The sequence below is a fragment of the Pseudopipra pipra genome, chromosome 3 (genome assembly GCF_036250125.1).
Source record: "Pseudopipra pipra isolate bDixPip1 chromosome 3, bDixPip1.hap1, whole genome shotgun sequence".
Taxonomy (NCBI): Eukaryota; Metazoa; Chordata; class Aves; order Passeriformes; family Pipridae; genus Pseudopipra; species Pseudopipra pipra.
The window spans coordinates 7315068-7333269 of NC_087551.1; the positions used below are offsets into that span (position 1 = coordinate 7315068).

At 38.1% G+C, this 18202-nt stretch overlaps 1 protein-coding gene across 4 annotated transcripts in view; it reads right to left on the bottom strand.

Moving 5' to 3' along the window:
* Window positions 1-18202, bottom strand: part of KIF16B (kinesin family member 16B) — a 143103-nt gene that overhangs the window by 24449 nt on the left and 100452 nt on the right. For all 4 annotated transcript variants that reach the window (XM_064647585.1, XM_064647584.1, XM_064647583.1 and 1 more), the window contains one exon: window positions 15834-15923. In XM_064647585.1, the coding sequence (XP_064503655.1) occupies window positions 15834-15923 (90 nt within the window). The remainder of the gene's footprint in view (window positions 1-15833; window positions 15924-18202) is intronic.

The window sequence follows — 18202 nt, forward strand, 5'->3', positions numbered from 1 at the left end:
CTACTGAGAAAAATCAAATTAACTTCAGCCAAAAAAGTTACCTTGCATTACAGGAGTGTTTTTTCTTTTCCTTAAAGCAAATTCTAGGCTACTCAGAATAATAGCATAACAAAATAGAGCCATAAACAATGGTCAATATAATATTTGACAAATTACTTCATTGTTTTTTCCATTATAAGCACTACAATAGCATTTAAATACAGAGTAACTATAAAAATGAGCCATAGGATGTAACAAAATTCATGCAAACCTTGCACATTTCTATAAAATTATGCAGTTTGGGGATTTTCATCTCTTTTATAAAACTCAGAAACTAATATAGCCAAGGCATCTTTCTACATATAAATTGCTACCTGCATAGCTCCAGGATTATCAGCCAAGGAAAGAGAGACATAAACTGGCCCAAATGGCAAAGAAAATATTTTAAGTTTCCTATTCAGGTTGTAGAAAGGCAGAATAAGATGGTGCAGAACCAGCATAGACCAATTAAAAGACAGAATTAACAGGGTTAGCTCCCCAAGATTGCTTAAACAAAGCTTTGTATGTACTTAATTTTTTAAACAGAATGACAGAAAATTCTACCCCAGTACAGCGACATTTTATACCTGCACACATGCCCGAAAATTCAAAACCCAATGTAATGTTTAAAGATCCATTTTCAGGCCAGTGGCAAGGTCCTGGTCCCTTGATAACATAGGGAAAAGGGTATGGTTGTGTTCTAACAGATCGTGGACCGAGATGGATCCCCTCATGTTTTATACGACTATCTCTTGCATTGTCCTCCTGACCACCGGAATGCCTGCGAGAATGCCACCTCCTGCTCCAGTCCCACCCAAATGGCTCACCTCCAGCAGAAAAAACGTTTGGACTACCTTAGCAAAAGCCACGGGAACTGACACCTTGTGCCTGTCAGTTGCTACCCCGACAAACCCATTTCGGACCTGTCTGGTAGGAATTCCACTCTCCAGCGGAGAATGGAATGCTTTTCTGAGAAAGCATCACCCCCCGTGTGCACACCCAGAAACTCATAACCTGCCAATAGATGATTGTTTCGAAAAATACAGCACAGACCACGGCCAGCCCAAAGGGCCATATCACAATTATTTTACAAATTTAACTGTAGAGCCTCAGGAATTAGATATCATGGGCGGCTTAACTGCCCCCCGTGCTTCTATTTTTACCCTGAAAATCCACACTCACATGATCCAGTGAATTTGGATGTGTCTCCCACAAGTGTATACCACAATGAAAGTTTTTGGTGTAAGCACCACCTTAATGCGGTGAACATCAAATCAAAACCTTTTCCAATCGGACTTCCTGATGATTTATTTCTAATTTGTGGAGAAAGAGTGTGGAAAGGCATTCCTAGCAAGGCTGAAGGAGGACCACGTACTTTGGGTAAACTTACTCTGTTTAATCCGGTAAAAACTCCCTTGCCTTCTAAGAGCCCTTCACTCAGTAAATGCCTTAAACGCTCCTTTAACAAGCAAGATTTTAATACACATGGGTTTAAGGCAGACTGTGATTCTAAAATCATATTTTGGAACCACGCACAGAGATTTTTTGGAAGTTTTTTAAGGCATAGGAGCTGGTCACGCGTTAGGTGTGCTTGACAAGATGGGATGCTGGCTAGCAAAAGACGCTAATGCCACCAGCTCTGCCCTGGAAGACTTGCTTACAGATGTTAGCTCTGTGAGACAAGCTACCTTACAAAATAGAGCAGCCATAGACTTTCTTTTACTAGCTCATGGTCATGGCTGCAAAGATTTTGAAGGGTTGTGTTGCATGAATTTGAGTGACCACTCAGAATTTATTCACAAAAGTATTGATAAGTTAAAAACTTTAGCGAATCAACTAAAAGAAAATAATGAAAGCAAAATTAGTAGTTTATTTGATTGGTTAGATGCCTTTAATATTGGTGCAGGGTTTAAGAAAATACTTATTATAGCATTTTTCGGAATTTCTGTGTTTCTTTGTATTTTATTATGTACTCCTTGTTTACTCTCTTGTATTCGGCGAATGATCAATCAAAGTTTTTCTCAAGCTTTTCTTTTTCAGTTAGAAAATAAAAAAGCCGGAGATGAAGGGGACAAAAACCAGTTCTCAGCAAAAGGAAACTCGATAAATCTGAATCACAAACCTTGGAAAACAAGGGCTGACAAGAACCTCGTGATCTGAAGGAGCTGGACCCTTCTCACAAGACCTGTTAAGGTTCTACCTTATGGATTAAGCCTGGCTCCAGCAGAAATCAGAAAGGACTCTTGAGATGATTGTATCAAACCATGTCTAAACCCCTTTAATCCCTTTCCCCCTAAGTAATCTTGGTTGAGGGAAATATTTAACCCATTGGGCAACGGTAGTAAAAACTTGTGTAGTTCCCTAATTAACATAGCTTGTCCCCTTCATTAACATGTCCAACCTCAGATACCTTTATAAAATAGTGTTCTCGTGTTCAATAAACTATTCCAGTTTCCCCATACTGGGATCGTGTCTAGCTTTTATTTTTCAGACCGCCACTGAATTATCTCAGAGGTAAACCAGTCAAAACCAAATAAAAATAATTAAATATGAGTTGTAGATGTGTTTGGAAAAAAAATACGAAAAAATTTTAACATAGCATGTCTTTGAAATCTTGATTTTGCTCTCTTTGTTCATCTATCCCTTGCCCCAAGACAGAACTCTCTTGTGGAAAAATATCCGTATCGCATGGCAGATCATGGTCTAAGACAAGGGTATGTGCTAACCTAGAGAGTCTATGGACAAGTTTAACACATACTCTCTACACTTTTAGGTCATGATTTTGCCAACTAAACATTATTTTTTTCATGCAGTCTCAGGTTATGGTGCTTGGATAGTTCTTTAAAGAAATGATAACAACTGCTGGGTTTGCAAGGTCGTGCCTTCAAAGCTCAACACATTAATCAATCTTCATCAAGGTGTGACTCAAACTCCACTTCTCAAAAAGAAGGTAAAAAAAGTGATTTTCTGGAGCTCTCTTCAGGGTTTATTTTCCTTTCAAAAATGATTTGAGATTTGATTAATTATCTTCCTGCTGGGATTTCCGGCAAGGTCAAGGCAGTCCCTGCAACAGCACAAGTGGGCTGTGTATCAACCACTACCTTTGCTGTGGCTGCCTTGCCCCATGGTGGCTAGGGGGCCACTTTGACTGAAGCTGAGAAGTCACAATATCATTTGACTTAAGCAACAGAAACACTTCAGAGGAGAGGATTCACCACAGCAGTTTTAACAGCTCTTCCCAAAAATGATTTGCTTGTTGCACACGAGCTCATCTCAGTGACATCTGGCAGCGTTTATGAAACGTCCCCGTCTCGTGCGGCTGACTGACGCCATAAATTTCAGTCACCCTTGCCTTTGACAAATGCTAATAATGAAAACTCATCAAGGAGCAGCAATAATTTCTACTGCTGACTAGACGGATGCCTTTCTGACTACTCAAAATTAATGGCACATCTCAGGGTCTTAAAGAACAGCTGTCACAGAGAAATATTCCTGCAAACAAACATGCAGCACGCCTCTAAGTGTGATTTGTTATGAGATATAAAGTGGTCACTCTCACAACAAACTGGACTGATTACAAGAAGTTAGGCAGCCTTCTGCGTCATTTAAAATGATAAAACCAGAGAAAAGGCAGTGCAAGTACACAAATGGGAAGCTTAAAAAGAACTGCTTAGTTCCCCCTCCAACAGTAATTTATAGTCACATAGGTTATATATAAATTTTCACTTATGTCTAGTCTTACAGACTTTAGAATTAGCTGCTTTATCACAGAATTAAAGACTATCTGTGAGCTTTATACAAATCTGGTATTTTCTTTCCACTGTTGTCAGGAGGTAAAGCTTAAAATGACAGATAACTAATTAAATGTAATAAACTTCAAAGATGTATTTTCAGGAGCTTGCTTGGCAAGGGATTTTGAATGTTTAGGGCAGAAAAAGCAACTATGGAGACAGAAATATCACTGTTACTATCAGTTCCAGGAGCAATACCCTGCTCTTGAGGTCTTGAGTACTGCTCTTGAGGTCCCAGAGTCAGGGTGGTGGGTGAGAATAGGTATTTTTTTTCAATAAAATCCAATTTTTCCATAAAATGTCTTGATTGAGCACTTGCAGATAAATGCTTCTAAAGCAAGACCTATGTAAATACCACATACATAGGGAAAGCTCGAAGACACACTCCAAGAAAATTCCATGGTATTGAAGTCAACCTCATTACTTAGGGCAGGGGAGAGAACAGGGATGTGTTTAACTGTTGCAAGTATTAGGGTTTGGATTACACGTCAGTAATGTCACAATTTCCATCTATCAGATGCCTTCTAGAAGGCTATAATGTTTGTCCCCAACAAGCACTACTTCACTGAGTCTGTGTAGAAGTGATGCTGCTCCACCTACATAAGTTTCAGTAACCCAGGAAAGCAGGGGAAAGCTAAAAGACCATATTAATTTTTTATTATTTTTTTACAGCATCTTTACAATGAGTTATAGCACATAAGAGCCTTCAGGTACAATCAAAATGGAAATTATGCTACTCTACCTGTGTAAATAAAACCCTGCAAAATAGTAATTTGCAATTACTTTTCAATACTGGTACTAACACAAAACTGAACTTAAAAGTAAAGGTATCCCTATTTATTCCCCAATTTAAAAATAAAAATAAATTCAGAGTTAGATTTGAACGTACAGTGAGTAATTTAAGGATTCAAAAAACTGCTAAAGCTCTGCTGCAATTTTTCCCATAAAGGACATAACAAGACTAGGACATGCAGTGTTCAGAAGCAGTTTGAAAGAAATTCAAAGTATTTCATGGAAAATACAGAGTGTACACTCAAACAGCCTCAAAGAACCTGCACTGCTGACAGCATTGCACATCACAAATGATTAAAGTATCATTAATACCCAGCAGTACCTAGAGCTAAATAGGAGAGAAAATATAATAAATTCAATAGATAAGAAATTGTCCAAAGAAAACTCTGTACCTTTAATTCATTTTATTATTCACAGCATTTTAACCATTTATAGACAATCATGAATTAATTGAATATTTTAACACAATGTCCCATGAGAAGTGTGCTTTTTCATCTCACTCTCACTCACACCAGCATTCCCATATTGAATTTTGTTTTTCAGACATGGCCAGAGAGCTTGCCCTCCAAAACTGTTATTCCTGGCTTTGGTTCTGAAATATGTCCTACAGTAAACTAGACAACATCCTCTGCTTTCAGTCTTCTCTTGACATCTTCAATTCTATACCTGCAGCTCAATATTTTTGCTGACAGCCACTGCTTCTTTATGTTTATTTTCATATTAAACCATGAGAGATTGTATTTTATTGATTTTTGTCATGCAGGGATGTCTAATAAATTTTGTGGCTTGAGCTTTCTTGCTTTAGGCTCTTTAGAGGGATAGACAATTCTCTCTTGTAAAATGGAGCCTTCTGTATGTTGTGTGTTGCAGAGAGAGATGGTAGAAGACCTTCCCACATTTTTTTTTAATATATTTACACTGCAGCAGTCAAGAAAACATCCTGAGAGCCTTATAAGAAGATTCCATTGTAAATACAAAACTGCTTTTAGAAACTTATTTAGAAACTGTACTATCAGCTGCACAGGCCTGAGAAATGTGTTTTCTTCCTTTCTTCTAAAGTCAAGTTATTTTTCATTAAGAAACCCAATACTATTCTCACCATATTGTGTCTGAAATATCATTAGCTGGAACATGATACACTAATGTTTATAAAAGACCCTTAGACAAAAAGTATCTCTTGTAGATTGTAACAATGCTAGCCATAGGGTTAGTTTTAGAATCAAAGAATGTGTTGGGTTGGAAGGGACTTAAAAGATCATATTGTTCCAACTCCCTGCCAGAGGTACATTCAAATATGCAGTTGTGTCAGTAATAACATCTAAACGCGTAAGGAAAAAACACAACAGGGAGCACAGCTGGAGCCAGACAGGTTTTTCAACATCTAAGGTATTTGTTCAAAATTAACCTGGGCATTTTCACAAAAACTAGAGTGAGAGCTGGGCCACCATATCTGAAATCAACTGAAACCAAAGGATTCTACCTGTCAAGTCTACTTAATCTAGCAGCATATTCCTGACCAATACAGTAAGAACAAGATGTTCTTCACAAAACCCTTGGAAGACAGCGAGTGCCAATAACAGCTAATGATTAATGGAACATGTGTCAAAGTCCTCTGAAGGAAGGCAATCATTAAAAAAAGAAACAGTAAACGCTCCAATCCTCCCCTCTGGTTTTCACAAAGCAGGAAGAAAACAGAGATACAGAGTTGCAGTCTAAGGCATTCCCCAAGATGACAGACAGTCAGGAGGAGCTAAGAAATGACTGAGTATACCTAAACCTCCAGCTACTTTGTCTAGGAATTGTTCTTCTCAGAGGTATTTTCCTCTCTCACAGATAGAGGTTATCCATCTGAAACTGTTTTACTGATAAAACAACATGAATATTTTGATATCATGCAAATTCACTAGATAATTGAGCACAGCCTTGAAAATCAGATTATCCAATAATCAAAGCAATTATTCTGTCAAATGGTTTGTAAATAATGAGAAGGAGGACTCACCCCTCTCCAAATGCTTCTTTTTTTTCAATTTCTATGTCACTAATACACAAGACTTTTGCACAGCACAAGCAATGAAACCTGGCATTTGATGGTTAACCTGCCTGCTGGTTAATCTTGCCTCATTCTAAATCTATCAGAAGACCTATAAAGCTACTGGTATTCTCCCAGAGAACCATTTGGAAACTCACAGCTGCTCAGGACAGACCAAAAGAGACCAGGTCCCATCAACAACCAAAATCCAGGGGGGAGGAAAGGAAAGGAGAGATAGAGAGAAGTTGTATTTCTGCCAAATCGCCTGTACCAAGTCAAGAAAACTTTGCTGCACAAATCTAGCACCCAAAGCAACAACAGTCACAAATTAATCCCAAAGCCAGGATTTCCCAAGGCTCTTACACGTTCAGATTCAGTTTTGCGACAAGAAATTCACACACTGAATTTATTTCCCCACTAGAAATAGATTTGGAATTGCATATTGTGCTGGAAGCAAACATGCTGGGGGAGTTTCCTGTGTCTCAGATGCTCCAGTCCCGGTTAGCAACTACAAATTCAGAGGGAGCACATGGAATACACACATTTTCCTGTTATCAAACTTGCACTGAACTACGTGACGTGGTTAGCAGTGATGTTTTCCACTTTACTTCTGGGAACAAATTCTCCTCTTCAGCTGTAGACTGAACAAAATCCTAGAATTCCTTTTAAAAATTTCAGCAGTCTCATGCTGCAGAAAGAAAGGCCAGATGAAGCATTTAAGCATCTACCACTTAAATCCCATCTGTGGCAAACTAGAGCGGATATGGAAGTTCTACATATATAAACCTGCAGGCTTTAGGGTTGCTCTGAACATAATATAATTAGGAACAGGAGCTGGAAACGTGTATGTGACAAAATATGCTTCCTGTGTATGCATTTCCTGGCTGTTATAGGTGACAAGAATATGAATGTTAAAATTAACTATACCATAATTACTGTAATTTGTACTGAATAAAGCTGAAGGCTATAATCACATGCTTGTATAATGGTATTACAAGGTTTATGCACAGAGAGGTGTTCTCAAACTTAGTATATTTTTTTTCAATGTGTATGGAAAGATACATTACCTAGCTATCAAAGTCCCAGGCTAGAAAGTAAAAATTAAGATTAGTTTAGGATTTGTATTTCAAAAACTATTTTCTAAACACTTTTCTATATACTTATAAGTCTGCCAGAGGTACTTTAATACATATCATGGCATTCGCTATTTACAAGCACATCAATGTTGCAAATAATTTTCATTTTCATTTGTGCCCTAATATACAGTGTCCAGGGAAAAAAAAAAAAAGACTTTCAGACTGTTTATACGCTCTTGGTGTTTGTCCTATGGCTGGCATATTAAACTTGTGACTTCTACTATGTTTTTCCACTGTATAAAGACAAAACTACAGTATATAGGCTTATTTGGAAAAAAAAAAAGTCCAAAGTTGCTAGCTCATATCCAGATACCCAGAAACAGCATTCCAGTTAGTCAGAACACATCAACTTTATTTCTTCACTGGATCAAATTTTCAAACAAGGAAACAAATCTTAAAGTATTGTTGTAGACAGTATAAGGGTCACAGGATTTCATGAAATAATCTGAACTGAGAATCCATATACAAACAAACCTAAACTTTCTAAAATAATGAGCTAGTCTCTGTAGCAAGGTTTGTACCATCATTTTCATTACTACATGGTACACTCCGCTCTCTCCAGTGCGTGTAACCCATGATTTTAAATTGCTTCTTGGTCACAAGGGTTTCTAAACATCAATGCCAACAAGAAATGAATTTGTGGACAGATTGCAGCTTCATTTACCGCAGGATCAAGGCTTTGGCATAAGCACTGCAGGTTTCAGAACAAAATAATTTAAAATATCATCTTACAAACATTTAGTTACTTACAGCTGCAGTGCTTTATGCTACTTACAATTAAACACTAGAATGTCCAGAACTTTCAATTCAACATGAGCATACTACCTAAATCTTACATACTAATTAAATATACAGTTACTAATGCCAGCAAATAAGAAAATCCAGTGGTAAAATCAGCAGAGCTTCAGGCTAGCTCTGATGCAACAAGCTTCTGACTTCTGCTGCCAAATTAGCTCTAAGCTCCAGGAGCTCACTAGTCACATGGCAACTGGCTTGCCAGCCCTGCAAGCCAAGTACCTCAATGTAATTGCTTTCTCATCCTTTTTCCTTTCAAAATATTCCCAGGGGATTAACATAAATTTTACATTTAACGAAACTTTACAGCTGCAGAGTTACAAGCCAGAATGGGAGCAGTCAGACAACCACAATCCCAATCCCAGCCCAAACACTGCCCCAAAGTGCTCTGCACGAGTCTGCACTTTACTGCTCTGCTCCTGGTTTAATTTGTTTGTGTTTTGACTTGGGAGGGAGAACTCTGCATCTCTGGTAACACTTTAAAAAATAATTTAATAATTACACAAATACACATAAATTGCCTAATTATCCTTGAGACTATTGGGGGTGGGGGGGAAGATTAAATATCCCCAACTGCCACCAACTGTCTTGAAATTTAGTCAAAAGTTGTATTTCTCTGCCAGTCATCCTGGAGAGAATGTCTTCCAGAATCCAGAATTTACCTCAAATTCATCCCCTCATCATTATCTGAGCCAGCACTTTGTGTTGAAGATTTCTTCCACTTATTACATATCAGGAGCACCAGACGTATGGACCATTTAACAAGGACACTGAAATCCTTCTCTGGCAGTCACCCAAAAGAAGAGTATGGAGGCAAAAGGAAAGGACAGTGAGATCAGTCAGTGGTGGTTCCACAAATAGTTCTTGCCTTTTCATCATTACAGATGAATTACTTCTAAACAATGAGTAGTAATAAAAAAAGAGTCTAGAAAAAAAAAACTTAAGAAAGGATTAAAAAATTGGTGTCTTCTCTATTGTAATAGCAAACATACACATTATGTGTTGGGTGGTTGTGGGCAGTATGGATAGACGAAACAGGAATTGGCTTCACTGAGATACCAAACATTTCTTGTCTTTTTTTACTGAGATGAAAAAATACTTCAAATAAAAAATGAACAGACTACTTTTGAGTTTTGAAAAATCTGAAATATTTCAAAATATTTCAGAATATTTTTAAAATAAACTTGCAACAAATGTTTTGATTTCAATATATTTTCAAAAACATTCATTTACTATTTCTGAAAAACCTGAGAGATATTTTCTGCTCTTTTAGTTTCATGCAGTTCTTACAGGCGTGCAAAGCAAAGAGCAGCCTGTTAACTCCTCCAGCTGACAAAAGCCTCGAGTTCATTTCAACAGAATGATCCTCTGTCAAACAGAGAGAACCCTGATAGGCAGAGGATATTCTCTTCAGAAATGAAAATATGTATATATAATATATATATATATAAGAATATATAACTCTCATGGCCTTTTCTCCATAACACCACACACAAAAAAAAAAGAAAACTGGACAGCAATTTTTCCTAATAGTTATAAATACAGTATCTACTGTCTAATAGTTAATGTACTTGAAGAACCCTGTCACCCAAGCAACAGCCTCTAATCCTGCCCACCGAGAGTCATGATATTCGTGTGTTCCTGCAACACATCCTGTACTCTCTTTTCCCTGCTGGAAATACTAGGTGGGGATAGAGGCAGATCACAAGGTAACTTCAGCTTGACTGCTCAGGCTTTCCACAGACATTCCTGCTGTTTCAGATATGGATATTATGCATGCATTCAGTTATGTAAGATGACAAAAACCAGACCAGCGGAAGCAGAAGTTGGCTTGGTTACAACCCAAAATTCTTTGAAAATTATAAACAGTCCTTTTGTGCCTTAGACTGTGAAAGACACAAACATCTACCTTCATACAGACCTTCATACCTTAAATACAGATACACAAATTATTATGTTCTGTTAAATAAGCTAAAAGTCAATAGCTTTGGCACTCCTGCAGAATTCTACACACATATGTTCTTATCTCCATGAATTAATCTATAACTGCCTTTTAGCTTCTCCTTGGCAGCTCTCCAGGGATTTTCTAATATTTTAAGTCACGTAATAAAAATGCCTCAACAGTAGGTGCTTTCCTTAACACCATGTAGAGATTTTTAAGCACATGGAAAGAGATTTCAAGAAGACTGACAGGAAACTCCATAAGCAGAGCCTACAGTGAAAGCCCCACAACACCTGGCTTAGACACCCGGATACAAGTGGGAATTAAGGGCTCCCACATGAAGGAGGAACTTCATAAACCTTGGATTTTGGTAGGGAAAGACAAATAGGAACTGTTACTCTGCTCTTCTTTGAAAGAAGAAAGAGACAAGAAAAGAAAGTGTTAGGAAAGTGAGTTTTCCCTCACATCAGGATGAGGACCAGGAAGGGAAGGTTTTCTGCAGAAACCAACTCTGGTAGTATTTCAAAACCATTAAGAAAAACCCTAAGAAAAGAGGGAAGAAGGAGGGGAAAATAAGAGAATTTCAGTGTGGAAGTTCTTACTTCTCTATTATAAAGAGCCCATTTTCTCCCATTTCTAAGTGAAAACAAACAAAAAGTATATTCATTAGAGAGACAACTGCAACTGAAAGCCAAGTATTTTCTTAATTAAAATTCCAAAAATACTAGAATGGTCATTAATAATCTAGCAGTGCGAGAAAGCTGAAGCTGGGCAAATGACAACCGTGCAGACCTACAAAAACTCAAGGCACTGTTAAATGCTTGATACTTATCTGCTACTGGTACAATCTCACCCTTCTGCAGCTTTTACAGTCTTTAAAAATTTGCATATGACACATTTTAGTTAGATATGCAGTTGTCAGAAGCCACTTAATTACATTAGAAGAAATGCACAGGTACATAATATATATGGGCTGTTGTATGACTGGAAGATAGTTTCTGCTTTTGAAAGAGATACTTTTTTTTTTAAAACTTCCTAATAAATCAGTTTGCCAATACATCCCTTTGGGAATTCAGTGGCAGCAACATGAAATGCAAGATCAGCAAATTATTAAAATACTGATGTAGTAACTCAGAGCTGAGCAACTAATGAGCTGTAAAGTTCACTTCTAAAAGCAGGACACTCATACATTAAACACATCCACAGTATTTTCGCTGTTCATTATAAATATTAATTTAGAGAGGGAAGGTGAACTGTGCAAAATAAAATTCAACTCTGATGGCTTCTGATAACATCCTTTTATGGACTGAGTTTCTTTGGAATAATACACAGTAAGTAAAGACACAACTCTGCCAAGTTGGGTATTAAAATACATTTCAGCATCATGATGAATCCCAAATTAGGTCAATGACAGATGAGCAGAAGTGGACAGATGAGTTTCAACCTACAAAACAAACTGAACCCCTACTTACATGGCAAAACTAATCCAAAATTACCATAAATTAAGGCTATTTTAAATAAAGATAAAAATATGGAAAGTCATTGATCATTCACATATGTAACATTGATAATGAAATTCCTTCAAAGAAAATAAATGCCAGACCTTTACTGCAGGACACAATATTATAATTTTCATCCATCACAACATGCTCTTCCCCTCTGATAAACAAGGACAGAGTAGTTTGTAGAAATGCTGATGAGGAGAAAAAACACACTGTATATTATCTAGTCTTCTTCTGTCCACAAACCTTCCATTCCCTCGTGGTGCCCTATGTCTCAAAGTAGGAATGAACACAACACAATAGTCTGTATCATGTAAAAAGAGAAGACATCATCAGTGCTGCAAGGGTCTCCAGAACAGGTACTTAAGTGACAGTACCTGTCTAAAAGCAGTAGCTGACATGATCAGATGCTTATCTTGCTTTTCCTGACTTTTAATATGCTTGGTACTGAGCAAAGATAAGACACTTGAACCTCTCTGATAATTTATGGAAGGTTGCTGTGAAGTGGAGGCTCAGTCAAGGCTGGAAAAAGATATTATTGGCAAACTTGTAAGACTTGGTATTTGCCCTGACTTACAGAAATTGTTGAGAAGGAAACAGATAGCTTAATAAAACATACTATAATGTGCTTTCTACATGGAAATTAGACACTGACTCACTGGCATAAGTAAACCAATAATTCCTTTAACCTCAGGAAGATTACCTAAGACACAGACTTATGGCAACATAGAAGTGTCAATAAGGAACAAACTGGTACATTAAACTACTGAATGTACTGACCTTGCAAGCAAAAAAGACAGAGAGAAAAGGCTAAAAAAAAAGGGCAGCAAAAGAAAATTGCCTCTATAAGATAATTGCTCTCTATAAAATGAGTGGTAGAGAGAATGGAATATATAGATAAAATCCATAGGAAAAATATTAACTATGAACTATTAGTGACAACAAAACCAACTTCAGTTGGGAAGACTCTAAGATGAAGAAGACTATGTACCTGTGCTTTAGGCTGAGATTATTTTCTCAGTTGTAAACTCTTGGATGAAGGACTTCATTTTGACCTAATAATACCACTCATGTTCTCATGGTTCTTCAAAACAAACAAATAAACACTAAAAAAAACCCCCAAACACTCCCTCCTGTAACACCAAAAAACCCCAAATTGTCCTGTCAATCACAAATGCTTGGTTCAAAAAGGTGATATTTATATACTGCAGAACACAGGACATTTTAATAGTTGTTTCAAGAACATCAGATTCCTCCTGAATCCAATTACTACACACAAGAAAGAAGTTGATCTCCCTCTGACACAACTGTAAAAGCCAAATTCAATTGTTCCTCAATGTATTGTCAGGACTGATAACAGACTCTGAAGAAGACCACTCAAACACACTTTCCTAAATGGGGAAAATCAGTCTGCAGAGGGATTCAGATGGCCTTTTTCCATGTCAACTGGATGACTGCCTGGCTGTTTTTTCAAGAGTTAGATGCAATTAGGATATTTCCATTGACAGACTATAACTCTAACATCCAAGAGGAAATGGCAATTCATTCCAATAAAAAATATGACACTGATGTTCACAAGTAATATTTTTAAAAGCATTTGTGGAAAGAGAATATTTCAATTTCCCATTCAAAACTCAATTTTACCTTAAAAATTTCCTTCTGTCAATCAAAAAAGATGACCTAATTTTCTTTTTCTTTTCTCTGTCTCTCTTTTTTCTTCCTTAGACAAAAAAAAAAAAAATTCCTTAGACATTTGGTGCTTAGATATTCCTTAGATATTTCCATTTCTGGTTTTCATACTGTTTCAGAAAGGGAATAATCTTAAGTCTCAGACTCAACATTGTTTCATACTCAACTCATTTTTAGCTTAAAGCATATGTTAATGAAGACCAAGAAAGCATTTGCACACTATTGCACGTCTCTCTTTCTTAAACATATTCATGTTTTTTAATATTCTGCCTAAGAATGTATGGCCCAAGCTCCTTTACTTGTGCTAACTCTCAAATCAGGATCACTTTCATTGCTTGAATGACTTATTTCTTCTAATATCCAAGGGAACAAGTAGAAAGGAAGCAAAACGTTAATAATTAAAAGTCAGACGTGGAAACTACTGTAATTCTACAAATGCTCTCTCCAATGAACTAAAGCTCTGTCAGGCACAGCTCCTCATCCTGAATGCCTCGAGTCTCCAAGGTGGTCAGAAAGATCAATTTTTCATTTTGCAGAAACCTGGAAGCCACTATTACAAAAGGGTATCTGTGGAGCAACGCTCTTCTTTTAAATGAGAAGTTGTCAGGATGACATGATCTGACTGCGAGTACCTTGCAATGAACAAAACAGGAACCTCCAGGGAACGGCGCCAGTCAGCAGTGAGGGGAATTAATGGCCAGAGGCAACACTCGGAGTCACAGTTTCACTGCAACATCCATCCTGTATTGAGCTGTCTTGGAGCTTTAACTGCTGAAGGGCTTGTCAGTCTTACTGGAAGTGTATGTCTGAGAGGAATCACAGAACTACAGAATTGTTTGGGTCGGAAGGGACCACTAAAGGCCATCCAGTCCAAGCCCCCTGCAGTGATCAGGGACATCTTCAACTCGATCAGGTTGCTCAGAGTCCAATGCAGCCTGATCCTGAATGCTTTCAGGTATGGGGCATCCACCACCTCTCTGGGCAACTTGTGCCAGTGTTTCACCATCTAACTGTAAAAAAAATTCTTCCTTGTATCTATTCTGAATCTACTCTCTTCAGTTTAAAACCATTAACCCTTGTCCTATCGCAACAGCCCTGCTGTAAAGTCTGTCCTCACCTTTTATTAGGAGCCCCATTCAAGTACTTAAAATCTGTTATAAGGTCTCCCCAGAGCCTTCTCTTATTCAGGCTGAAAAAATCCCAATTCTCTCAGCCTGTCTCCATAGCAGAGGTACTCCATCCCTCTCATCACCTTTGTGGCCCTTCTCTGGACCCGCTCCAACGGGTTCACGTCCTTCCTGTGCTGGGGATCCCAGAGCTGGATGCAGGACTCCAGGTGGGGTCTCACCAGAGCAGAGGGGCAGAATCCCCTCCCTAACCCCGCTGCCCACACTGCTTTGGATGCAGCCCAGGACATGGTTAGCTTTCTGGGCTGCAAGCATGCATTGCTGGATCACACCCAGCTTTTTGGCCACCAGCATCCCCAAGTCCTTCTTGGCAGGGCTGCTCTCAATTCCTTCATCCCCCAGCCTGTACTCACACTGAGGGTTGCCCCAGCCCAGATGCAGGACCCCACACTTGGTCTTGTTGAACCTCACAAGGTTTACACAGGCACACTTCTTGAGTTCGTCCAGGTCCCTCTCTGGCATCCCATCCTTCAGACTTGTCATCTGCAAACTTGCTGAGGGTGTGCTTGATCCTGCTGTGTCACTGATGAAGGTATTTAACAGCACTGGTCCCAACACAGGCCCCTGAGGGTCACCACTTGGCACTGATCTCCATCAAGATGCTGAGCCATTGACCACCACACCCTGGATGTCACTATCCAAGCAATTCCTCATCCACCAAACAGTTCACCCATCAAATCCATCTCTCTCCAATTTAGAGAAAAGGATGTTGTGGGGACCATGTCAAAGGCCTTACAGATCAATGTAGATGACACCCATCTATAATCTCTTCCCTTGTCCACTGATGTAATCACTCCACCATAGAAGGTCACTCAGTTGGTCAGGCAGGAATTGCCCTGGTGGAGCCATGCTGGCTGTCTCAAATCACTACCCTTTTTGAGTAAACATATTTCAAAACACTTTTTTTCCACCTCCACCCCCTTCTGCAAAAGAATTTTTTACCAAAACTTACCTCTGGGTACTTCAGTTTTAAAGTTTTATGCATTTCTCGAAAGCGACTGTACCGCCGGAACACTGTCCATGTCTCATCCAGGACTGTTATCTAGAGCAGACAATAAGAAAGAAGAAACTGAAGTAAATCCACACAATGCACAACACTAAAAACCATGCAGTATACAAGGTTATAAGATTAAAAGAGGCAATTCTTAAATACCTTAAATCTATAAGCTTTTTATAAGTTTACTTAATTTTATAACTTTACTTAAATTTATAAGTCTACTTAATTTTTCTTTCATTACAGTGACAGAACTGTATTTAATAAGGAGCACTGACTGCAAAGGAGAAAAAACCAAAAACCCTGAATGTATTTATTCCTTATTCTGGAGTGGTTTGACAAGGCTATAAACACATTAAAATACCCCCATCCTCAACCATTTCTTGGTGCAGCTATGCAGCTCTCAGCATTACAATCAGTGGGTGTTCCATTAACAAAGGAATAACATCCAGCACAAGCGTAGTGTAGCCTCTCTAAATATTCACAGAAATGTATATTCTCATACACATAGATACACATAATTAACAAATAAGCATTTCTCGGACACAGAGTTCATTACCACATAGAACGGGATTCCAATTTGTAGGGTAAAATATTACGCATGCCAGTTTTCAGTAGAAGATATTCCTTTAAAACACTCTGGGTCTGTATCATCAACATGGCAATGAACATCCCATTTATACAGGAAGATTTATTAAAATCAACATAATTACTCCAAGAGAATAAAGTGCATAACAATAGGAGCAAAGGGAGAGGGGAAACCAACCTCACCATCAGTTGTTCACAAAATCCTCACCAGAAATCCTCAACTAACAATTTTTTTTAGGAAAAAAAATTTTACTGTCTGAAATTAGATGAAATGAAAGACATTTCTAAGTGGGTCATAAAAGCACTGTGACTAGAGCCTTTGATTTTACAGTAAAGTCTTTCTGCAGATCTGGTGACCCAAGGCTACCAAGAAGCCAAGCTGCAGGGAGACTGAGCATTGTTCTACAAAGACTAGCAGAGCTGGAGAAAGCCCAGAGGTACTGCTTAAAACTGAAAACAGTGTTGCTTTTTTAATCTAACAGGCCTAATATGTAGTATTTCCTCTGTCTAGCTATGATTTTATGCATGAAGGTAAAAAAAAACATTTTCATAAAACACATTTCACAAAGACACAGGTTTTTTTAATCTTAAAGTGACTCCAAAAATGAATAAGTAGTTCCCTCACTACTAGAGATATCAAAAAATTAAGGAGGTGAAGAAAGCTGCAATGGAGCTGGATAACTGAATAGGAGAAAAAGAAAGAGCAACAAAACAGAGGAAACCAGTGTTCAAGCACCAATGCTGACAACTGCTACCCCGTGTTTGCAACAAACTCTGCTGCCTTTGCTGCTGATTACAGAACAAGGAAACTGGGGAAAGTGTTTAGGTAACCACAAATTATTGTCTTATGACAAGAGGAACTAGGTTTGGGGTGGGTTTTTTCTCGACTTTCAGTTAAAAGCTGCAAGAAAACAAAACTGGCCTTCTCAAAACATTTCACAAACATTGTAACGTAAGTTCTTCTAGCATGTCTCCACAATAAAAACTCACTATTTCTGAGAAAAAATCATCTTTCATGCAACCAATAAGCTCAACTGCTACTAGGAGTCACCAGCCCCAGAAGTGTTCAAAAAATGTGTGGATATGAACATTGTGGATACGGACTTCAGGACATGGTTTAATGGTGAATAAGATGGTGGTGGTGGTGGGTAGATGTTGGACTTGATGATCTTAAAGGTTTTTCCAAAGTTCACAATTCTATGATTCTAGGACACCTGCATGATGGATTATACTCCCTCAATATATTGTTAACAGTGTCTCAGACTTTACAACTCAGGTGAATGGATTTAACATGCATACTTAGGTTTAACTAAAACAACCATTCAGGAATATGCATGTTACACTGATCTCAATTAACCAATTAACCATTTTGCTGAATAATTACTTTAAAGTAAAGGGCTGTGTCATGTTCAAGTAAACAATGCTTGAGTGTAATGGATAATTATAAAATAAAGATGTTACTCATTACAGCATTCATTTTGCTTTAATTCTGTCTTTTAATATTTTACTGTCATGAAATTTTGCTGTGATAATTTCATTTGTATACGATCCTTATTCAAAAGTGACCTCTTTTTTCCCCTAGGGTTTCCACAGATGGAGGAGCAATCTAGCACAAAGTATCCAGGACTCTTCCAGCCACACAGCCTGAGGAAGAGCAGGCATGTCATGTTGGCTGTGCATCTGACAGCTGTCTAGGTGATGGGGTGCTACCAAACTTAATCAAATCAAATTGCCTGCAG